The sequence below is a fragment of the Helobdella robusta genome, assembly GCF_000326865.2.
Source record: "Helobdella robusta unplaced genomic scaffold HELROscaffold_4, whole genome shotgun sequence".
Lineage (NCBI taxonomy): Eukaryota > Metazoa > Annelida > Clitellata > Rhynchobdellida > Glossiphoniidae > Helobdella > Helobdella robusta.
In genome coordinates, this window is record NW_008704902.1 from 5,859,754 (window position 1) to 5,885,498 (window position 25,745).

The window sequence follows — 25,745 nt, forward strand, 5'->3', positions numbered from 1 at the left end:
TTATTTTGATACTAAAAATTTGGAAAATAATCTTTGGATACGAAATCCGTTCATTATTGACTTGGATAGTGTTGCTGATGAAGAAGAAATAAAGGAAGATTTAATTGATCTTCGATCAAAAGAGTTGGTAAAAGCTGAATTCAATTCCAAAGGATTGGCAGAGTTTTGGTACAGTCTGAAAGAAATATACCCAAATTTATTTAAAAAAGCCATGGCAGCTCTGATTCCATTTTCGACCACCTACTTATGTGAAAAAGGGTTTTCTACATTAGTATCTATCAAGACTAAAGCTAGAAATAGATTGGATGCCTCGAATGATATGAGGGTATCTCTTTCTAATACAGAACCTCGATTTCATCTTCTCTGTGATGGAAAACAGCAACAATCATCTCATTAAGCTTCAATAACATTTTATGTAATAAATTAAAAAACCTTACTTAAACCTTATTATTATGAACAATGCTAATTTTAATTAAATCTGTCTGAATAAAAATTGTTATAACAAATTGATTTATTTTTCAATTATTGACGACGGGATTTGGGGAGGCCAAGTTACCATTAGGACTTTTTTAGGGAGGCCAACACTGAAAAAGGTTGGGAAACACTGTCGTACAGGGATCACCCAACGGTCGCGCACCACTGAATGAGCACCACAGAATTTAAACGTAGGAATTGAAATAAACGTCGACTCGTAAGCGCTTGCGTCACTTCATAACTACCATCCCCAATCAAAATCACAATACTGGCCACTGAAACCCTTCGTCAAATATGTCGCGTAACTTTCCCGTAGTAAATCTTACAGTAGAACACACACTTGACTCACGTACTAAAAAAAATAACACTAAGAGGAAACGAGTTAATAAATAAGTATATTTACACAAGAATTAAAAAAATTTTTTTAATAAATAAATAAAAATTATGATTTTTTTGCTTTATTTTTTCTTCTTTTTTTACTTTTCTTCTCCAAATCATCCAAATCCTAAAAATTTGTATCGATTCGTAAATACAAATTTCAAACTAGCATTGACAAACGTAGTTATGTTGAATGGCATTAATATATTCAACATGTAAAAATCGAATCAATAAAATTTAATAAAATCCAATGTAGCAGTTTTGATGTCAGTTAATAAGCTTTATTAGTTAATAATTAATCTAAGTTAAGATGTTGAAGAAACCTGTTTCAATATTTCCTTTTTACGTTTGTTTATTTCTCTCTTCTCCCCAAAGTTTGATTCTTCTAATTTCTGCACACATCAATTTACAGATGTTAAATTTAGCACGCAAATTTTAAAAAAAATTTACATGAAATGAGGGAAAGACCACATCAGGTTACCGAATTTAAGAAATTTTCAATGTAAACACTATGAACAAAAGTTTTGCTGAAAACAATGAAATTACATTTTTTTAAAATAATTTCGTCCCATGATATCTTTCAAATCTTATCTCAATGCAGACACAAAACAATTTTTTAGCACGAGTCAGTTGACACGTGACTTCCATTAACAAATCAAACAAATATTCATTTGACTTTATCTAATTATTTAAAAAAATATTCAAAATAGTTTTCATCTATTACAATATCTTCACATCGGCATTTTAAATGCAGATCCCTGGTGTTATTTGTAGTGTGCTAGAACGATACAACAAAAAGTTGACGAGCGATAACAATTACAGGTAGTGCAGTATGTGAATGAGTAAGGCGGTTTTATGAAAACATTCCGTAATTTTTAACGAAACAATTGGAGGCTAGTCACATGAGAAAAATGCAATACGCAAATGCAATACTATGGCAGTCAAATTGTAAAAAAAAACAAACTTTATTTCAAAAAACAACAACAAGCAATAAAATACTGACTATTTCAGATTTACTCCTAAGGACGTTGACCTCGAGAGCAATTTTTGCAACTTCCTTTTCATCGACATCATGTTTTGTCAACTTTGTACCTGCAAATATTAAAAAAACTAATTAAGTGAGGAGATGCTTAATGTGGGTATGAAAAAAATTATTGCTGACTATCAAAACCACGCCATTGAAAATCTCGCAGCCCAGTTATTTAAATACATGATTCAAACTGAAAAAAATATTGTAAACATTTTTTACTGATATTAAAAAAATTTTAGAAAGCAGATAGGATAAAAATGATCAGCAATTATTTTCCAAACCTATGTGATCCTCAATGGCAACTAACAACTTCGCATCAAATGGCGTCACCAACGTTACAGCCATTCCTCCTCTACCTGTACATCAATAATTTTTTTTTTTAATGATAATAACAACCTTTGGAAGCCCTGTTCATTCATCCATTACCATATAACAAAAAAATGAAAAAGTGTGAAACAGAGTCAAACCAGTAGCTAATGCTACATGCACATGCCAGTGATATATGAATGAATTGTCAATATATTTGTTCATGAGGGAATAAACGTTGAAACAAAATGAGCAGATTGAATTGAATGCAAACAATATTTAAAGAAAGAAAAAAAAATAAATCAAATGCTGAAGAAAAGTTGGTATTGTAATAAATAAATATATAAATTAAAAGATATTAATGATAAAAATGGTGATGACTGTTTGTGAAATTTGGTTTTTTAAAAAATAGCAGCGGAGCAGTCTCACTCACCGGCTCTTGCTGTCCTGCCTACTCTGTGGATGTAGTCCTTGGGACGAGTTGGCACGTTGTGGTTGATTACCAGGTCGACTGTGGGAATGTCCAGACCTCTGTTGATCATAAGTAAAAATTTAAGTCACTATAACTGCAGCCAGGCTGGCTGGACAAATTGATGAAGTGGAGAACTATCAGAAAAATGACACAACAGATGAAACAGAAAATCATTTATTTAATTAAAGAGTAAACAATGACGAGAGGGCATGACCAACCTGCTTGCAACATCAGTGGCCACCAGTATTTTAACTTGACTTGACTTGAACTTGTTTAGAGCAGCAATCCTCATTTTTTGCTGAAGCATCGAGTGCAAGGCCACACATTCAAAGTCCAGCTCGACAAGCACCATTGCCAATATTTGACAGTACCTCAAATGTTCATGAGCATTTAATATATAATTAATCAGGCAAAACACAAGTAAAGCGAAAACTGGGACTAAATTATAATGGCATATAATATATATCATATCATATCATATATGTCATATCATATCATATCATGTCATATCAGCAGTGTATCATTAATAAATAATTTAATTGAGCTACTAATGAAAATTGATGAGTGAAGGAAATAATAAATAGGAGAGCGTCATTGGAGGACCAGTCAATTAATGTGACAAACAGTGTCCAACGAAAATGTGGCAGTCTTAAAATGGCTCACTTGCATGTGTTGACGAATATCATGACAGATGAGTTAGGACGTTTGTTCTTGAAGACATCGATGATGTGAACCAGGAAGGCATCCTTGATGTCAGCGGGACACAGGACATACTGTTGCGACAACGTATCCACTGTGGCCACTCTGCATGGTTCATTAGTGATTAAGTCAGGTGCTCCTCTTTCACTCAAAATATTATACAAGTCTTCAAACAACCACAACGAAATTATTTTACTAATAAGTGTTAAATAAATAAGTTGATAAGAAAGAATTTGAAGGTAAACCGACGGGCCAGATAAATACTAACGCATCGCTTGAGACCCATACAAATGGCTTGTTGTTGGAAATGTGTTCCAACTGTTGCAGTGTGTCAGTCAGGGTGGCACTGAAGAGTAGGGTTTGTCGTTTCTCGGGTAGGACTGAAAATATCGTTTGCAACTGGTCACCAAACTTATCTTCAAGAAGGCGATCTGCTTCGTCAAGCACCTGCATCGTTCAACATCCATCATTCGTCAGCACTTCTTATTTTATTACGTCGTTATTTCACTTTTTGAAGTGCATTCTAGCGAGAGCTAATACAAATTATAACCAACCAACCAAAAATCTGATTTTCTTTAAACTGAAATCAGTGCCATGTTCAATGTGGTCAGCCAGTCTTCCTGGTGTAGCAATGACAATATGAGGTTTGTTGGACAACTCTATACCCTGCTCTATTATATCTGTCAATCATCAATCATCTTTTAATTATATATGATTCGAACATTTAATGACATTAATGTGATTAATCATTTTATAAACATATAATACGACTGGCACAACACAGCACCAAGACAGTGTCTTCTAGCATTGTAGATATGCACAAAGCAAATAGTGACATGAAAGTGCAATGCAGATTGTTTAAAAAATTTCTGGTGTCAATCCATTTATGAAGTATGCGACGGCAGGCATATCAACATGTACATTTTGCAACGGTTACATCTGATCAAAGACATGTTCAGAAAGTTACATTATATATAAATGCTGTAAGGTAATGTAATGCAACTGTGTGAGTGAAGTCTGAAAATTTAGAAAAAAAAGTGTGGTCAAGTATTTAAAAAATTAGATGAGGCAAAATGCATGAAGTAGAGGAAGATGAATATTGCCATGCTAATTGAGTGAGTGAGAATCAATCTCTGTGCTTGATTCAAATAAGACTTATCACATTATTTGGATGGTGTTGAGTAGGAGCATTTGAGATTTGAAAAGATGAGAACCTGATTAGGCAGCGACAACTTCGACGGTTGTAAATAAAAGTGATGGCACCATATTAAGTTATAGATGCAAAAAATTTAATAAGACATTGCAAAAAGTGAAGGCAAAAAATCTGTGAACATATGAGGCATACGCAATTTACCTGCTCCTCCAATGATGATTGAGTATTTGAGACCCAATGGCTTGCCTAACACTTTAAAGTGTTCACCAATCTGATGAGCCAATTCTCTGAGAAGTTCAAATTATATGATCAAACAAATTGAAAACTTGGTTCTTAGAAAAGCATTTATATCAATAAAAAAAATCCCCAGTTAACTTCAGAAAAGTAAGAATGTGTGTGTCACCTGGTTGGTGTGATGATGAGAGCAAATATTCCATAGGGGTCCTCAGACAAGAGATGTAACATGGGCAGGACGAAGGCTGCTGTCTTCCCACTGCCGGTCTTGGCACATCCTATGCAATCTGATCCTTCATGCCATTTTTAATAGGTTATCAAATAAAATTAATCATGTATTATTAAGCATTGTAAGAATAATTTTCATCAAACTATAAAAATGTTATTTACAATTTAACTTTATGAAATTAGAATAAAAACATCCTCTTTTGCACCTTACTTCATGAAATAAATGTTAGTTTCTAAAAAAAAAATTTTGATCCTGAATGCAGCTAGTTATTATAGATCATAATAGAAAATATATCTTAGGCAAACCAAAATTTTATATTCTAGTTCTACTACTGCAGTTAATCATGAAATGGCTGATGTTGGTTCAGATAATTAATGTTGACTTTTTAAAAGATAAAAAATGCTATTTTAATCATTAATTTCTACTTTCTAAGATTTTGCATCTTTGAAATTTAAAGCAGGAAGAAACAATTGACTTGGTGTTTGATCGTTGCACTTCTACACACAAGGTTGGATTACTGTTTTAACAGTTTGTTTTTCGGTACTCAAGATTCAACTCATTGAAAATCATACAGCCCAGCACGTAGCTCAGATGCTCAGAGAACTTTACTGGTTGCATGTTAGAAAAAGAATAACTTAAAAATATCGCTTCTGATGTGCAAATGCATGAATGGTCCTGCACGAAAATATTTGGTTGACAGATGCATTCCTAAATTGTTGTTTCTAAAACTGCAGCGTGTACACATGTGCTCCAAGAATGAAAAGCAAGTGTTGTCAGTCTAGGAATGTAAACGCAACATCGTTTGATCGTTCATAAGAACATAAATTGGCTCATTACATGTTGATTTAATATTTTTAGGAAATTTTTATTCAACAAATTTAGTTCTTTGCATTGATATTTTAATTTAAAAAAAAAACATGATTAATTTACTATTGACAAAATTCACAGCTTCATTCTTTAGATGATTCTGAACTTAGCCACCAGCCACAATGACCGACCTATACATTATGTGCGCGGAGAGATCGTGAAAAAAGAGAGGACCATCTGCTGAATGCACAGCAGATGTTCATATATGTTACCAATAATTGTATAGCTATATAAATCCTTAACTGATCATTGAAATGTATGAAATGTATGTATTCTATATATTTAAGTAACGCATGTATGAACAATGATTGTATGATGTATTGAACAACATAAAAAAATTGACAGTAAGTTGAACATAAAAATCCATTAAAAATATTATTAATTGCGGCCTCAAAAAAAGATTTCTACCACTTATGTAGAATTAAATTACCTTTCTAACAATATATTAGCCACTGAAAAAAACAGCCTTCCAGGGTGTTCAAAACTCGAAAAACTAAAACATTTACATTGTGCATCGAATAACAAAAATATTTTTTTCACTATTCATAATTGCGGCCTCAAAAAAAGATTTCTACCACTTATGTAGAATTAAATTATCTTTCTAACAATATATCAGCCACTAAAAAAAACAGCCTTCCAGGGTGTTCAAAACCCGAAAAACAAACACACTTCATTGTGCATCAAATCACAAAAATATTTTTTTTCACCATTCATAATTGCGGCCTCAAAAAAAGATTTCTACCAAGGATGTAGAATTAAATTACCTTTCTAACAATATATCAGCCACTAAAAAAAACAGCCTTCCAGGGTGTTCAAAACTCGAAAAACTAAAACATTTACATTGTGCATCGAATAACAAAAATATTTTTTTCACTATTCATAATTGCGGCCTCAAAAAAAGATTTCTACCACTGATGTAGAATTAAATTACCTTTCTAAAAATATATCAGCCACTGAAAAAAACAGCCTTCCAGGGTGTTCAAAACCCGAAAAACAAACACACTTCATTGTGCATCAAATCGCAAAAATATTTTTTTTCACCCTTCATAATTGTGGCCTCAAAAAAAGTTTTCTACCACTGATGTAGAATTAAATTACTTTTCTAACAATATATCAGCCACTGAAAAAAACAGCCTTCCAGGGTGTTCAAAACCCGAAAAACAAACACACTTCATTGTGCATCAAATCACAAAAATATTTTTTTTCACCATTCATAATTGCGGCTTCAAAAAAAGATTTCTACCACTGATGTAGAATTAAATTACCTTTCTAACAACATATCAGCCACTAAAAAAAACAGCCTTCCAGGGTGTTCAAAACTCGAAAAACTAAAACATTTACATTGTGCATCGAATAACAAAAATATTTTTTTCACTATTCATAATTGCGGCCTCAAAAAAAGATTTCTACCACTGATGTAGAATTAAATTACCTTTCTAACAATATATCAGCCACTGAAAAAAACAGCCTTCCAGGGTGTTCAAAAATCGAAAAACTAAAACATTTACATTGTGCATCGAATAACAAAAATATTTTTTTTCACTATTCATAATTGCGGCCTCAAAAAAAGATTTCTACCACTGATGTAGAATTAAATTACCTTTCTAACAATATATCAGCCACTGAAAAAGACAGCCTTCCAGGGTGTTCAAAACTCGAAAAACTAACACATTTCATTGTGCGTCGTATCACAGCGACTGAAACAGAAAGATATTTTACTCGCAGACATGGTGGTCGGTACTATTGGTCTGCCATCATCGCTTTTATTTCATTATAAAAATCATTATAACACCTCAACCCTAGATAAGCATTTATTGCTAGGCTGACTCTTTCACTTTATTTTATTGTGAATAAATGGATCAACAAAAAAACTTAAATTACACGTTCCTCTAGCCTTTGTATGCGTGGGTGTGTTTGTGTATGTATTATGTTTTTGCATGTATTGTGTGTGTATTGTATGTGTCAATAATTAACAAAATAACCCAACGATATCTTTAACAATTAATTCTATGATAAATTTAACTGACTTCAAATTCAACAATGTTCGTTTATGTCTATGTGCGTTTTATTCAATGGGCTTTTTTGGTTGTGCTATTTTTTCAGTCCAGTGGCATCGAAGTATGTTTTTTAGTATTGAATTTTAAGCGGCGTGCGCTCGTGTATGTCTGCCCTTTTTATTGCAGCCAATCGCACAACGTAGTTCATCATTAGGTTAGTTGAGAGCGGTGCCATTGGTTCTGCATGCATTATGCCCGAACCAATGATTACAGTGCATTATTTTCACATTCATACCAATATATGTTTATATATGTGTGTGTGCGTGTGTGAGTATGTATGTACGCACGTATGTATGTTTGTAAATAAATAAATTTGCAAATCAAATCACCCAGTCCGTCTGATTCATTGGTCAATTGTAAAATTTTAACAAACATAAAGTACTATTTTCACATAGGAAAAGGAATAAGACAATTGAGAGGTTTAGAAAGAAATCACAGATAAATAAAACTGGCTAATAAGCTACCGTCACTTGTCCGAATAGACTGTATTAATGCCTCCGATGATAATACAGTGCATCAAGGTAACATGATGCAAATTCACTCAAATGACGTTTTAGCTAATGCTAGATCTGAGTCATTGAGTGTTGACGATGAGGATAAAGATAACGTTTTTGATGTAATTATAAAGCTAAGAAAAGAACTACTTGCTTCAGATAGTGATAGATTTATACAACATGTTAGTGAGCCGTTATGCATCGTTTCATATTCATACAAACAGGTTGAAGTTGCTAAACGAACCAAAAAAAAGAACATATTGCCAGTGTTGTATTTTGAATCGACAGGATCGGTGATAAGAAGGACCAGCTCATAGCAGAAGAGAATTTTTTATTACACTGGTGTTATTTCAGTAGATAATAGAATAATTTCAATGATCGACTTTGTAACATGTAGGCACGACGTGGATCACATAAGTCAAGTACTTATTGACTATAAGCACTACGTCTCAAAAAAATTGAAAGAATGGCCTTTGTATTCGAATGTTGTAACCGATTTTTCTATGGCACTTATTGAGGCTGTTTTGAAAGGATTTAACACGATGGAAATTCCAACGTATTTGCAATATGCAATGAAATGGGCAACCAGTGACGTCATTCCTATTAAAATTGTACAAGTGAAATTGTGTTGTTGTCATTTTATTAAAATAGTAACCAGAGAGATGCTTAAACACACTAAATTTAAACCGGATTTTAGTTACCATTTTACATACGTTAAAAAAATACTCAAATTTACGGTTATGTTGAACATCAAAAAATAACACCAAGCAAATAGTTAATTAATTCAAATATATAAATAAGTTGTGTAATATGCCAAATTCTGTTATCAAAGATCAGCTTATAACTTATGCATAACCCGTGTTATAGCATAAAGAAAATTGACCAGCTCACCTCACAATTAAAGGATAGAGTATAGAGTCAGGTAGACCATAGTAGAGCGAGTTACAATAATCAATCCTAGATAAGACTAACGAAGTAACAAGAAGGAGAAGAGTAGGATCATCAAGAAAAGGCAAAAGTTTTTTTTTAATCGTTATTGATTTAAAAAAATGCATTGTGTGTTCATTGTGTATGTTTTTCTACAAATACAGCAGAAAAATAATAATTATTATCTAATATTTACACCACACAAAATTTAATTTACTAATAAATAATAGAAATTAATAGGATTATCAAATACACACAACTACAGTATTATATATTTTTATAGCATCGATATATAACTATATAATTATATATACATGTATATATGCAAACCTGTTAGCTGCCACTTAACAGGATATAAGATATAACATAATATAGCTATCATATAACATAATATAACATATATCGCATGCAGGCTTGCTGTACCCTCTCTCTTTTACGTTTATCTCTTTTTTAACGTGTGTATAATTGGCTTTTTAACGTGTGTATAGTTGGCATCGAAGATTGCTTATAAAATTATATAGGTCGGTCATTGTGGCTAAGTTCAGTCTCATATTCTTTAGCAACTTTTCAATAACTCAGCAGCAATATTTACCATTGATTAAAAAATTAAAATTTATCGTATTGTTTTAATATTTAATATAATAATTGTATTGATCAATAAATTAATTATTATTAATAAAAAAAATATTATCGTTGCAATCAAAAATTTAGTATTTTAGTAAGACAAAAAAAGCATTCACCTCCATAATGTAAAAAAAACTAATTTGTTCACTTTATTTACTTATTCATGAAAATGAAACTGTTTCAAAAAATTTACCTTCTAAAATTTTTGGTATACAGTTCAATTGAATTGGGGAGGGTTTGGATATCCCCACGATTTCACATTGTTTTACAATCCAATTATTCAGCCCCAAGTCACGAAACGTTTTGCCAGAAGCATTTTCTTCTGAAGATGTGTTCGATGCCATTTGGTTGGACAGAATGAAAATAAACCACTGGGTCACAACAAAACAAACCTAAAAAGTATAAACAAGCTTCCTTTAGTTTACAACACTGAGCACCATGCGTTTTTGGTGTGGCAAAAGTAACACTTAAAAATAAATATGGAACGCCAGAAAGTTAATAAACATTTAAAAACCAAATGTCAGAAACAAACATACATAGTACATAGCGCTATTCAATTATGGAAACAGGTAAAACTATTTTTAGCATCTTTACAGCAATAAATATATATATTAAAATATTTTTACAGCCATATATATATAAGATAAAATACAGCTTCTAATTATATGGCTTAGACATTTTCATTTTAGTTGATTCCCACATGGACGTGCTGATGTTAGTTCCACCTGTATTTTGAAATGACGGGTTTGTTTTTGTTTGTCGTCGTTATAGATTTGAAAACCTATTTATAGTTGTTGATAGCAAGCGTCCGCACGAGGGAACGGCGGCAGGCGACAACTTATCTCAACAAGTCTGGAACGCATCACAATGGGACTGTTCATATCGATTTATAGTTTGGTCGAAAGTCTTTCTATGCTGGGAATATCAGTTTTTTATGTAAGGTACCTTGCTTATATTATATTATATATTATAATGAATATTATAATATAATAAATAACATAACCAATTTTTTTATAATTTATTTATTTACTTATCATACTATTTATTTTATTCTCTAAATATATAATTTATAATTGTCACAGTACATGTCTTATAATTTAATTACTGTCATATATAATTATAATATTATATATTTAATTATTAATATTATCACTTCATTCATACATTGTAGCTATTTAATTGCCTTTCAGTTTTATTTACGCCATCATATATCACAGATATATAAAACATAAATAATATAATATATAATCCCATGGCAAAATATATATAATATATAAATAATTATATATCCTACATAATATGATATGGTATTGTATGTGTATTAGTATTAGTATTTTAAGTACTTGTTTAGTCTTTAGTCACTAAAGTTTAGTGAATATTTAATAATTTAGTATAGTTAGTGAATTCAATTTATTATTATTTAATTTTAATTTTAGTTAGATTTTTTAAATAGATCTTTTGTAAATTACATTATATATCATTTTTTGTGCTTTATTTGTTTATTTTTAACTTTTTCATTTTATTCACAATGGCTTTTTTGTTCATTGTAACAACTTTAGTTTATGCTACATAGCTAAAATTTTAATTTTTTTCTTACTTTTGAGCTTATTGACATTTTAGAACAGTTCTGTAATTGAAAAATTTATTAATCAAACAGGGGCTAATCTAGACAACTTTGGTTGGGGGCCAAGATGTTGAACAATAACAACCAGGGGTGGGAATTTCTAAAAAAAAGTCGATAACGGGGAATTTTTACAAATTTGGTTCAAAAATTTATTTGTCAATGTTTCTGCTAATGGGCTTGTAATGTCAATTATCTCTTCCAAAACACTACTTATTCCGTTGAAACAATGACTTTTACTAACTTTTAACACAAATAATGCCACCTGCTAGATCCGTCATTGTGATCGAATAAAACAAAAGTGATAAATTATTGTTCAAAAAATGATAACAATCTCAATAAGAAGTTGGAAAATTAAATGGGAATAAATAAGTGAATGAACAATTAAGAAAAGTTATATCATCACTAATGATCACCTTTTACACTAAATAAACATAACAAAACTTGTATGAGCTGAATCATCAACATTCCAAGTAAACATCACTGTTGTACCATTGATGCTTGTCTTGGAGAATACTATTGATTTTATTGTTGGCTTATTTGTTAGATTTAACTATTTGTGCTAACTCAGCTGTTTTATGGTTCCTTTCTTATTTATCATTTTTTGTTTTTTTTTTAATCTGCCAACCTGCACTTACTGCTCTATAGTGAACTCATTAATGATGTGTTGGCATTCAAAGTTTCAAAACCAATTGATCCCATCCCATGTGTTGAAAGACTTGATGGCAGTGGACAGCTACGAAGGCAGTATGCAAGCAGAAATGGCAATGAACAAAACTTGTAATTTTTCTGATTATGTCCCATTCCCCTTTTTTATTGAGCCTTCTAGTAATAATTTTCATTGGTACTTTTTAATAACACTATGTGTTTATTTTTTCAAATTACAATTAAATCTTAAATATTAAACAGACTTACCAAAAATTTTGAAATATTTTTGTAATTGTGGAGTCTGCTTTTACTGGACATCAATAGCTAAAAATTAAATTGTTGATAGAATATTGTAATTGAATGTTGTAAATGATCTCTCATAGATGATCACACTGTCAGACTTGGAATGTGATTACATCAACTCAAAAACTTGCTGTGGCAGACTGAACAAGGTTTACAATATAGTTGTTCTAGTGCTCATTTGATATTGGTCAAGTGTGGAGCAATCTTTATTAAATTATTTTCAAAATGTTCTTTTTTAGGTTGTCATACCTGAAATATTGTTGTCCGCAAGTGTGGCACTGTTGCACCTCATTGATATGCAAGTTATCTTGTTTCTCTACTTCATGCTCATGCCAGCTTGGACCATTTACAAGTTTGATTTTAAATGATAGCACATTAATAGCGCATGTATCTCAAAATATTTAACATAATCATCAGTTTTTAGTCTTTAGAAAAAAATTATATTTGATTTGCAATGACTAGCAAACCACAATCACTTTACATAACACATAACTTACATGTTTAGTAATAAAGGTGAAGCTTTAAAACAGATTAAACTTATTAATACATGTTGAAAAAGTTAAGTCAATTTTTTAAGGATTAAGTTATTTCATCTTGCAGGTATGCCACAGTGCCTTCAGGTAATCTCGGAGTTTTTGATCCAATTGAGATACACAACAGACAACAATTAAGTTTATTCATCAAAGAAACCATGGTCAAAATTGGATATCATCTTGTCGCATTTTTCTTATCTTTATATTGGTTATTTGTTTTAATAAATTCGTCTTTTATGTATATATTTATATTGATGAAAATCACAGCATGTTCCGCATTAGTTAGCTCCATATTTACTTTTCGATTTTTCGGAAACTACGAATATACTACTCTAACCAAAAAATTTCATCTCTCGTGTTGAAAATACACTGCACTAGTAAGCCAGAATCGATAATGGATCATAGCCATCTAATAAAAAGAATCATAAAAAATAACGTTCAAGTATCAAACGAAAACTATTGTATCAGACTACGAATGTACACTCTAACCAAAGAACGTCATCTCTCGTGATGAAAAACAACTGCACTAGTGAGCCAAAATCGATAATGGATTATAGCCATCTAATATATTTGTTTAAATGTAATATAGGTGGGTGTGGGCACCATAATTCTGAATATATTGGTATGACGACGACCAAGCTGTAAAAAAGTCTCACATACAAACTGGAGCTATAAATAATCACATGAAAGAGAAACACAAAACTAAAATTGCTAGGCAAATCTTGAACAACAATGATAAAATCTTACATTAGAATAACAACCAATATAATTTACAATTGGCCGAATCAGTACTCATAGAACAAAGACATCGGATAATGAATATTCAACAACGTGCAATTGGAGTCCTACCCACTAATAAATTTAGAAACAGAGAAATCATCGATAATAATGACACGTAAAAGTGTCATTGCACAAAATCACAATGTATTTGCATAAAGTTATTATCGTAAAATTAAACAAAGAAATAATTCACTTTAAACAAAGGATTAACATTGAAGAGACACAGTATAATCGGAGAAATTAGAGTCAACCACTCTCACTACCCGGGTTCGAATCCTGCAGTTTCTACAGGTTTATCCGGGTAGCCGACCCCCGGCCAACCCAGCCGTCCATTCTTTCGAGGTTGGTAAATGGGTAGACGACGTAAGTTGTCGCATGTTAGCCGGCGAGATGGCTCAGTAGTTCAAATGCTCGCTGAGTCAAACCTCTCAATGGCTATCATATACCCAGCGTATATGATGCGGTGCTTGCGCATGCACATAAATACATGTGTACGTCGTATGAAAAGGATAAACAGCCTTTGTGCCGAAGATGGCTGCTTCAAATCAATGGTTTAAAATATGAAGAACGTAATAAAAGATATATATAGATAATATATCTGTAACATTGTAAGTGGTTCTGCTCTATGTCAGAGCTGCAATAATAAAGACTAAAAAAAATTGAAATATACGCTTCACCACGAACACCAACAGTTTTATTTTATTAGTTTTAATAAATTAGATAATAATTATAAAATTACTGTTAAAAATATTGAAAAGTTTCAAAAGCTAAAAATTCGGTAGATTTTATCAAATATTGCATCAATTATGGTCTCCTTCCATATATATATATTGGATTAAGACTGTCAGAAATGCAATCATTGATAACAATAACAGCGTGTTCCGCGTTAGTTAGCTTCCTGTTTAATTTTTCTAACGGTAGATCATAAATCATTGTCAAGCTTCTTGAGTTCAAATATATATATTTAAACATGATAGGACAGTAAAGCTTTTTTCAGATTTTCTAGACCATCTTCGGTGTTCGAATTGATATGTCGTGTATGTTTCTATCATGCTTAAAATAAATAAAAATTTTGGTTTTGAACTCAAGAAACTTGACAATGACGATCTACCCATAGAAAAATCGAAAAATTAACATGCCGTGATTTTCGTCTGTAATTAGATTTATGTATATGTGTGTTGTTTTTTGTAGCTCTATCTATGCAAATATAGTTTAACTGTTAGCTTAGCATGTTTAGTGATGATTCAATCGCTGTAGCTGTAATAAATTTTATATAAAAATAACTAATTTTTTTAATTATTTGTTTCAGCTTTGTGTCGGTTCTTGTTAGTTGATTGCACTACGAACGTTCAGGACCCTTTGTTGCTACTTATCGTTATTCCAATTTTAAATCAATCAAAATCTCTGTGTTCTTGTATTTTAATGAGTTTTTTAATTTAAAAAAATCGACAAAACTTGTTAATAGGCTTGTTAATTAATTAATTTTAAGCATATCACACATAGTTAATTAATTAACTAATTAATTTAACAAGATTGTTATCATGAATATGATTGCATACAACAATGCAACAGAGCACAAACGTAAGTCATTTTTTTGGGACGAGTTGCATAAATCCTCGCCATAACAGTTACAAACCAAACCATGCCTAACAGCTGAGAAGATTTGAGAACATCCCATCTCGGATATGAAAAGTGAACATTTCTTCATCTCAAATATTTCACCAACTGTTAACATTGGATGTCATCTTGGTTAGCTAGTAAAAAATTTGAATGCACGCAAAATATCGCAAAAGCGAAATTTGTCAATGAGTAAATCGTACTTTAGCTGTGTAGTCGCGGTAGTTGATATTATATTTAAAACAGATAAGTAAAAAAAACTTGCTCGGCCTTCGCATCATAAATAGTCATTCTAGTTTTACAATATCTGCAAATTAAATTAACTAGTGGGTGCGCTCATTAATTGGCTACCAGACGACAACGTGGTTCGATATCACGATAAGTTATTAATGCATTATTTATGGGATGTAGATGAATTAAGACGATTGTGGAATTGTGATTCGTTGTGGGCCGATAACAAGTCGCCTTGATAAGTATGTTTATTAGGTGAAAAATTCAAATCGATTTAAAAAGGTTGGAAACTTACATTCGATGGATTTATGGCACATGGTCACCCCCGGTTTGCACAAACTTTTCTTCGTGATAGAGTAGTCAAAAGGATTGGAACAGTTGTTCGTCGAGCTTGTGCCACATTCGTAACAACGTATCGATTCGTTTACATGAGAAAACAATAACATTATACTAAAAATATAAACTGCCGTTTCTAACATCATTTGCTATTGAGCGCCGACTCGATATTTAAGCAAGCCTTAAAGATTAAATGATTACTTCTTTCTTTTTAATGGTATAACGATAAGTAGGAAAATATTCATACGCTGTATATGGCGATTTCTTATAAATATATACGTGGGATTGCGTCATACGTGTATTGTTATTACGTACAAAATTTAAGCCGTTTCGTTGATTGATCTTTGGTCTTTCGAAATAACAGTTTACTGAATAGCTATAGGCCTGGACCAAGGGTGGGCTAAGCCCCATGCGGCCCGCCAAGCCATTTTATGCCACCGCGAGTCGTACGCGTTTTGAAAAAAAAATGAAATGACTAAATAAATAGGACGCCAGGCAGATATTATGACCAAAAAAACAGTCGTCAGCCACAAATTAATATCTTGACAAATTTCTTCCCACCAATCAACGGTTGAAATATACATATGCAACCCTCCAAAGGTAAAATAGTTTCCAATGCGACCCTCCAAAGGTAAAATAGATTTTAATGCTTGAAAATTTTCCCGTTTCATTGCAAAATCCAATAATTCAATTTGAAGCTGTCTTTTGTTACAGTGACATAAAATTTTTGGAAAAAACCATTCAAGTGTTGCAGTGCGTCACCAGGAGTTTTTATTCGAAATTTTAGCGAAATTTCTTGAATCTAAAAAAATAAATCAGCGTAAAGATGCTCAGAGAATTCCTGTTTTAAACAATTAATCCCTTGATCCTTTACTACTTTGTGAACAATGGCACGAAATTCATTTTTCACATTTTCATGCGGTTGGTTCGCAATTCTTTTTTCCTTCAAAACAGACTGCAGTTCAATGTCGAGATTTTTTATCTGGTTCAATGTTTGCAAATTTTGAAAAATTTGTAGCTGCCTAAAAAATTGAATCCAAATTTTGCATTCAAATTAATATGTTTTAGGCAGGGCATCGAACCGTAATTTGTTCGTTTCGGTTTACGGTTTCGGTTCAATCAGCAAAACTAATTTCGGTTCGGTTCCGGTTTTTGATCATAAAATAATGTCGGTTTTTTGGGTTTTCGGTTTCGCTCCGAAACTAAATTTTTTCAAGCATAGTTCCTTAAACGCATTTAACGGACATACAGACACCCAACTATTGTCTGATTGAAGTCCTGACGACTATAAAACTAACAATCTTCAATAATAAATTAAAACACCACGATCTAACAATGTGATTTGTGCGGGCTATATAAGAAACTGCGATAACTATTCTGATAGGTATTCGGGCTGCTGATGAGTCCCTGGTAGCGACGAAACACGTGTCCAGCCTATCCAAACGAATACTATTCTTTTCTTCTCCAGCTTAATGCTCTTCTTGGTTCGGTGTTCTCTCAAACATAAGCGCAACCGCTACAAATTGTTGACTCCGACGTGATCGATGAGAAAAGCAACGAGAGTTCCCACCCCAACGCGAATCTTTCTTCGATACAACAACACAGGATTAATCCCGGCAATTCAATCTCATCCATCACATTCGCCAACACAAACGCGACGATCTGGTGCGGGAGTATTGTCGGATTGAAATCCTAACGACTAAATAACTAACAATCTTCAATAATAAATTAAAACACCACGAGCTAACAAGGTGATTTGTGCGGGCTATCTAAGAAACTGCGATGCCTATTCTGATAGGTATTCGGTCTGCTGATAAGTCCCCGGTAGGGACAAAACACGTGTCCAGCCTATCCAAACGAATACTATTATTTTCTTCTCCCGCTTACTGCTCTTCTTGGTTCGGTGTTCTCTCAAACATAAACGCAACCGCTACACTATCACAACAATGTCAATTTGAATTAAATTTTAGATTGTTAATAATAAGAAATCATTAACAAAAATGATTTTTAAATGTTGTCAGATGCTTCCAGGCTCACTTGTTTAGCTGGTACTTCAAAATTTTGAAGATGATCGCACTTGATCTCTAATTTCTCCGATTATACCTACTGGATTTCTCCTCACGTGGCAATTCTTACTCAAATTATCAGCGAACTCAGTAGGAAAAATAAACAAAAACATAGATAACAAATTTTCAAAGATAATAAAAATTAACATAAAATTTCCTTGAAATTTTTAGAATCGAACCGTTATTCATTTCGTTACGGTTTTCGGTTTCGGTTAAACTAGCAAACAATATTTCAGTTCGGTTACGGTTTTTGTTCCGAGCAAAATTTCGGTTTTTAACGGTTTTTGGTTACGGTTCAGTTCCGGTTCGATGCCCTGGTTTTAGGTTATAACCACTGACCTAGGATGCTTATTGTGTAAATATATTTAGTTTTCTGTTTTGATTTTGCTGTTTCAGTTTGGCTACGTTCAATAATAACTATTATTTAAAGTTGTCATATAATAAAAGGTAATTTTTACTAGAACTAAAAATGCAATTTATAACTTTTTTTAAAAATGTAATTTTTAACTTTTTTTGACGGTTGGCAACCACCGGCCCGTCGGAAATTTCTCGGTGGTCCCGTCGGTCCAGTCCAAGCCTTTTATCAAGCCTGTTTCCGCTTAGTTAAAATTTACTCTTTTGGAATGACCCATTATGTAACAAATTTATTGTTTGTTCAAAATAAACGATAATAATCGTCGTCATCATCGCCATCGTTGTTGCTGAAGTTGCTGATGTTTTTTCTAATTTGAATTCATCATTTGGATAGTCAATTTTTTGCCACAACTCTGTGCCATAATTAGAATTTTTGAAAACAAATTTAATGATTTTTGTCAGGATGATGATGGGAATGTAAGCATTCAACTATAGTTGCATGAAAGCTATTTGTAAAAGTGCGTGTTTCGGTATGTGTGTGTGTATGTGTGTGTGTGTGTGTTGTCTACGCGTGTTTGAGTTTGTTCGGTCGGCGTGTCATTTTGTATGTGATTCTGCTGAAATGTGGCTATCTGGGCTGTGAGTGTTTGTATATATGAATATATGAATGTGTGCGTGTGTGTACGTATGCGTGTGTGGGTGTATATGTATGGACGTGTGTGTGTGTTGTGTGTGTGAGAGNGGGTTATGTGTGTATGTATGTATGTATGTATGTATGTATGTATGTATGTATGTATGTATGTATGTATGTATGTTGTATGTATGTATGTATGTATGTATGTATGTATGTATGTATGTATGTATGTATGTATGTATGTATGTATGTATGTATGTATGTATGTATGTATGATGTATGTATGTATATAAGCACGCACACGCTGTAAAATATAGGTTCACGAATATATTTTGCATTTTTTATATGATATCGTATATATATATATCACGCAATATATATATATATATATTTTTTTATGTATACATATATATATATATATATATATATATATATATATATATATATATATATATATATATATATATATATATATGTATATATATATATATATGCATATATATAGCTCTCTGATTATATATATACCGCATTTTGAGCTGCATTTCTTGATTATCGATAGTGCTTAAAGTTCTGTGTGTGCGCTGTTGGTAATTGTTGGACTCTGTAAAAAGTTGATAGTGGTTATTGGTGGAGGTTAGTTTATTTAATAATATTCCATTAAAATTTTTGTTTCAAACTTTGTTGCTGACAATTTTTAAATTCTGTTTATCACACGAACATCTCCATATGAGACGTTCATGTAATGTATATATCGTCATTTGTAAGTACCATAGACACCTTAAATTAATTTAAGGTGTCTATGGTAAGTTTTTTAGTAGAAAATCTCTCATCATGATATTTAATTTGACTGGTTCAAATTTTTTAATGTTAATTTTTTGAAAATTTAAAAAAGCTTATTTTTAATTTTGAAATACAATTAATTGGATATCAGCTAATTATTTAAAGTAACTTACAAACACACAAATTCACTCACATACGTTTCAAAACATACACATAATATGTCATAGAACTTACGAATAAAAACCCATAAGGGATGAACTTTGAAAATTTAGAGGAGTTTCTTTGTAAAACGGTTGATCTATTTCAATGTTATAAAATATGAAAAAAGGCATGTTCATATTTTAAACGACATTTCTGCTCCTAAATCGTTTTTGTATGAGGCTTCACAAACTTAACAGGCAAGAACTTAAAAGATAAAAAAAAACTTGTGTTTTAAAATTTTTTGATATAAATTGTTATTTTTGAGTTCTAAAATATAATACAATATACAGATATATTCTGATTAGATCATCATTTAATGTTTCACACACACGCGCAATCACACACAATCTCACACACAATCACACACACAATCATCAGACATGAAACTCAAAATAATGAGCTATGGTAGTAAATACAGTTGTTAAAACCTGATACATAAAAAAAGTTAAATACAAAAAAGTTATAACCACCGAAATGTTTGTTTGTTTGTTTGTTTGTTTGTTTATATTTTCCGGCGCCTCAGCACAAATTGGCTATCTTCACGCCCACTTCTTTCAATTTTATTTAGTTAGTAAGAACGTTCTTCTTCTTAAATTTTATGAATTAAATCAGTTTCAATCAGAAATTTTATTAAATTCTGTATGTTCATTTGGTTAAGAACTACTTCTTGCATATTCGTTGGAATGTTATGTCGTTTTCTTTGGTCGCTATATTTGATACACTCAAGGATGATGTGATGAACTGTCAGTTTTGTTCTGCATGTCTCACAGTTTTTTTGCATCATTTTTTCTAATATCCATGAGTGAGTTTTTTTTGTGTGACCAATCTTTATTTTATTTACAACTGTTTGATGTAGTCTCGGCATATTTATAGTTTTTAATTCTTTGATCGGGATTTTTGGAGTTGATATTTTGAGAAACTTTTTCTTTTCATTCCATCCCTGTTGCCATAGAGAATTGGTGTACCCTTTTATTATTGTTTTGATGTCAGTAAATGGTATTGGTATATTAGATATTGGAAGACCATGAGCTAAATTCGCTGCCGTATCTGCTTTTTCATTTTCTTTTATTCCAGTATGACTTGGTACCCACACCATCTTGATATTATTGTTATTTGTTATTATGTTTTGATGTATTAAATTTTGAATCACTATTATTAATGGGTTATTGGGTCTATGATGTTTTATTGCTATTAGGCTAGATAAGGAGTCTGTAAATATTATATACTTGGTATTGTTGTTTCTTATAATATAGTTAAGTGCCATTTCTATTGCTGTGTGTTCCGCTGTGTATATTGATGCATACTGGGGTAAATGTTGTAGTATTGTATGCTTTTTGCTGGGGATCACGACTGCTGATGATGTTGAATTTGCCTTTTTGGAACCATCAGTGTATATTGCTATACAATTTTGATTTGTTTATATAATTTCATGATATTTTATTTTGCATTCTTCTGTGTTTTTTTCATATTTGGTGATTGATAGGTCTATTTCTGGTATCTTCATTGTCCATGGAGCCACTTCTGATATTATTTCTTGTTTTATCTTTATCTCTTTCAACATTTTAAGATGCTTTTTCAGCCTTTCATCTATTGTTGGTATTGCCTTTAACTCTTTGATGTTGACCATGTTTTTTGTTGGAATGATGTATTTATATGCTGGGTTGTTTACTTGGGATTTGATCTTGATAAAATAATTTAAAGATAATTTTAGCTGTCTTAAATATCTTGGTAGTTCTGCTGCCAAGACATGCATACTCTCTGCAGGTGATGTGCAATAGGCTCCAAGGCATCGTCTTAATGCTTCATTAATTATTGGATCAATTGTTTTGATGTAAGAGTTTCTGGTCGCACCATACACCTGACAGTCATAATCAATGATGGATCTTACTGTGTTTCTATAAATTATTAAAAGATTTTTTTGATCCGCCCCCCAATTAGAATGTGATATTGTTTTAATTAGGTTTAGAACTTTTTGGCATTTGATTTTCGTTTTTGATATGTGGGGGATGAAGTTTAATTTATTGTCAAATATTACTCCCAAAAATTTATATTCATCTGCATATTTTAGTTCTTCATTTTGAAATATTATTTTTGGGTTTATTTTCTTTCTCTTTTTTGAATAAAATATACAGGTGGTTTTGGATCTTGAGAAGTTTATACCATTTTCTTTTGACCATTTATTTTTGTTATCAAGTATTTTGTTAGCTTCATTTTCAATGTGGTTTATGCATTTATGTTTTATTGTTATTGCCAGGTCATCCATATAGAGACATGTCATCACATTTTTTGGGATTATATTGTTTATTGAATTTATATTAAGACAGAAGAGTATAGGTGATAATATACTCCCTTGTGGTAAACCCATCTCAAAATTCATTACTTTTGACAAAGTATTGTTGATCTTTACTTGGAAAGTGCGATTAAGTAGAAATTCTTTGATAAATTTGGGAAGTCTTCCTCTTAGACCAGCTTTGTATAAATTTTTCATGATCCCATATTGCCATGTTGTATCATATGCTTTCTCAACATCAAAGAAAATTATTAGTGCTTGCTCTTTGTTTGCTAATGCCTGTCTTACATATGTTTCCATCGATACAACATGATCAAGTGTTGCTCTTCCTTTCCTTCCACCACATTGTGTGTTTGAAATTATGTTGTTTTTGTTGAGGTACCATGTTAATCTATTATTTATTACTTTTTCAAAAATTTTACATATGCAACTTGTTAGTGAAATTGGTCTATAGCTGTCTGAGTTTTCTTTGGGTTTTCCTGGCTTATTGAAAGGTAGTACTATTGCATGGGTCCATGTTTTAGGTATTTTTGAATTGATCCATATGTGATTATATATATCTTATAATTTATTAACAGCTATGTCTGGGATATTTTTCAATATATTATATGTTACTTGATCTTCGCCTGGGGAAGAATTTATACTGTTTTCTATTTCGTCCATCATTTCTTTTTTGGTGATTGGTTGATTGTGGCTTTCATTGTTGTTAGATTCAAAATTGAGGGCCATTTTTTCTTGTTCTTTTTTGAGTTCTCGGAATTCTTTACTATGATTGGATATCTGAGATTTATTTTTGAATTGATTGGCCAGTATATTTGCTATCTCTTCATCTGTTTCATATGTTTTGTTCTGGAAAATTATATGGCTTGTACGGCTTTCTGTGCTTTTACTTTTAAGTTTCTTGACCATTTCCCATATGTGTATCATTGGTGTATTTGATTTCATATTACTTATGAATCTGTTCCAACACTGCTTTTTTTCCTGCCTTACTGTTCTTCTTGCTATTGCCTTGGCCTTTTTATATTCTATTAAGTTAGTATGTATTGGATTATTTGTAAATATTTTTAAGTGTTTTAATTTATTTTTTATTGCTGCTTTACACTCACTGTTAAACCAGGGATTTATCATTTTATTGTTTTTATTATTTATTTTTGGTGTTGTCTGCTCTATTATCATCATTATTGTTTTGGTCCATCTTTCTATAGATGCTTCATTTATTTCATTCCACATAGCAAATTGAGAGGCTGTTTTTTTTTTAATTTTCCCCAGTTTGTTTTGTTGTAATTTAATCTTTTTGTTATTGGTGCATTTTGTGTTTTATTAATTTCTATTGTTATTGGGAAATGGTCACTGCCATGCAAGTCATCGTCTATCTTTAAACTTACGTCCTCCTGGAAGTAAATGTCAAATCAATCGTTGAGAGCGTATTTGTCTGTTCGTGATAATAAGTTGGTCCATTGGGCTTTATTATACATATATTACCTCGAATTAACACCTCTTCTAAGCATTTGCCTTGTGGGTTTGTTTGTTTGCCGCCCCATAACCGATTGTGGGCATTGAAGTTCCCAAGGAGGATTAAAGGCTTTGGTAATCTTTCCAGCACCTGCAAGATTTCATCGGTTTTCATCAGTGTTTTTGGGGGAATGTACACATTACATATGGTTATTGATTTGTTTGTGGTTATTTTTACTGCTATTAAATGATTATATTGATGGGTCTTTATTTCTGATTGGGTTAATTTATTATTAACATATATTATTACTCCTCCTGATGGATTAGAATGAGTTGGGCCGGCTACTTTAGAGTAGGCTACATAGTTTTTTAGATTTATTTGTTTTCCTGTATTCAACTTTGTTTCCTGCAGGCAAATGATTTGAGGTTGATATTTGTTTATGAGTATTTTTAGTTCTGGGATGTTGCTTTGAAGATCTCTTATATTCCACTGTAAGATTTTTATGTTGGTTTTATTTGTTATATTATTTTCATTTACATTATTGATGTTTGCCATATTGGCTGGCTTCTCCGTTTATCTTAGTTAAATTCCAGCATGTCTCTTCAGTCTCATCTCTTACATAAAAAACTTCCATTTCCCTTACATCTTTATTTAATGTTTGTGAAGTGTTATTTATATCTTCTTTTGATGTTGATGTTGAGATTTTTTTAAATTTTGTCAGTGGTTCAGCTGCCAGGATGTCGCATGTTATGCTCTTGTCTATTTTTTGGATATTACTTTTAGTTATGTCTGCATATAACTTTTGTTGATTCGTTTTTTTAACTATCTGTATTGCTTCTTGAAATGTTATTTTATTTTCTATTTTTGTTTTAATTATTTCTTTTTGTTGTTGGTATATTTTACATGACTTGTCATAAGTTGGATGTTTGCCTTTGCAATGATAGCATTTTGATTCTTTTTTACAAGGTTTTTCCCGTGTGTGTTCGTGACCATCTTCCCCACAGTTGCTACATATTATTTTTTTATTATGGCATATGTTTTTATGGTGTCCGTACAACTGACATTTTGTGCATCTCATAGGATTTGGAATAAATGCATTAACCTGAATTTTTTCATAACACACTATTATTGATTTAGGACTGATGTGAGTTTGAAATGTAAGTATATACGTATTTGTTTTTACTAGTTGTTCTCCCTTTTTTATCTCTATGTTTTTTGCTTCCACAACACCTTGACTTTTTAGTTCTGAGATTATTTCTTCATTTGAACAATTTTTAAACATTTTTGTTTTTATTACTCTTTTTGAGTAGTTTAAGGACATTTGTGGTGAACATTTAACTTTTTCTGTATGAATTCTGTTTAATTCTTGTAATTTTATGCCCTGTTTGGCATCCTTTACTTTAATTATTATTTTGTTTCTGCCAATTTTTATATTATCGACTTCACCCACCAATCTGTGAATTTTTTTTTCAATTCTGAAACAAGTTAAGGTATTTAAATTTGCATCCTTTTCAGCCTCTATGACATAATATACTGGGCTTCGAGGAAATATTTCCTCATCTTCATTCAAAAGATCAAGTGATGCTTCTCTTGCTCTTTTGTTATTCTTCCTCGTCATTTCGCTTGTAAGAGACGTTTGGGTCACCTGGAGGTGACCCGTCCTGGAAGCTTTGCCCTCCCGAACCGGTCTTTTAGTTAAGACCAAATAGTCTCGAAGAAAAATTTTCTTTATTGTCGCCTAGCAACAAAGAACCAATTGATCCCACCGAAATGATCATATTGCGCTGCATGTATTTGATATTTTTGTTATCTTTGCTATATTTGTAATCTTTGGATTGTGGGAATATCTGGTGTATTAGCGAGTGAATAGTCAGGTTTACAGTGAGGTTTCCAACAGAGAAAGCAAAGTCGTAAATGAGATTTACGTAGCTACTTGGATTACTTTGATGTTTCT

At 31.7% G+C, this 25,745-nt stretch overlaps 2 protein-coding genes across 2 annotated transcripts; one reads left to right on the top strand and one right to left on the bottom strand.

Annotated features, from left to right (window-relative positions):
* Nucleotides 1-1,157: 1,157 nt before the first annotated feature.
* Nucleotides 1,158-10,288, bottom strand: HELRODRAFT_66523 (hypothetical protein; the record flags this gene model as incomplete). The annotated part of the gene is made up of 11 exons (XM_009024187.1): nt 1,158-1,244; nt 1,856-1,944; nt 2,164-2,234; nt 2,618-2,719; nt 2,879-3,031; nt 3,324-3,464; nt 3,628-3,806; nt 3,918-4,039; nt 4,714-4,799; nt 4,916-5,039; nt 10,138-10,288. The coding sequence occupies 11 exons, from the start codon at nt 10,286-10,288 to the stop codon at nt 1,158-1,160; spliced, it is 1,305 nt and encodes a 434-aa protein (XP_009022435.1).
* A 523-nt stretch (nt 10,289-10,811) lies between these two features.
* Nucleotides 10,812-13,411, top strand: HELRODRAFT_66732 (hypothetical protein; the record flags this gene model as incomplete). The annotated part of the gene is made up of 4 exons (XM_009024213.1): nt 10,812-10,880; nt 12,597-12,665; nt 12,756-12,868; nt 13,117-13,411. The coding sequence occupies 4 exons, from the start codon at nt 10,812-10,814 to the stop codon at nt 13,409-13,411; spliced, it is 546 nt and encodes a 181-aa protein (XP_009022461.1).
* Between the last annotated feature and the right edge of the window lie 12,334 nt (nt 13,412-25,745).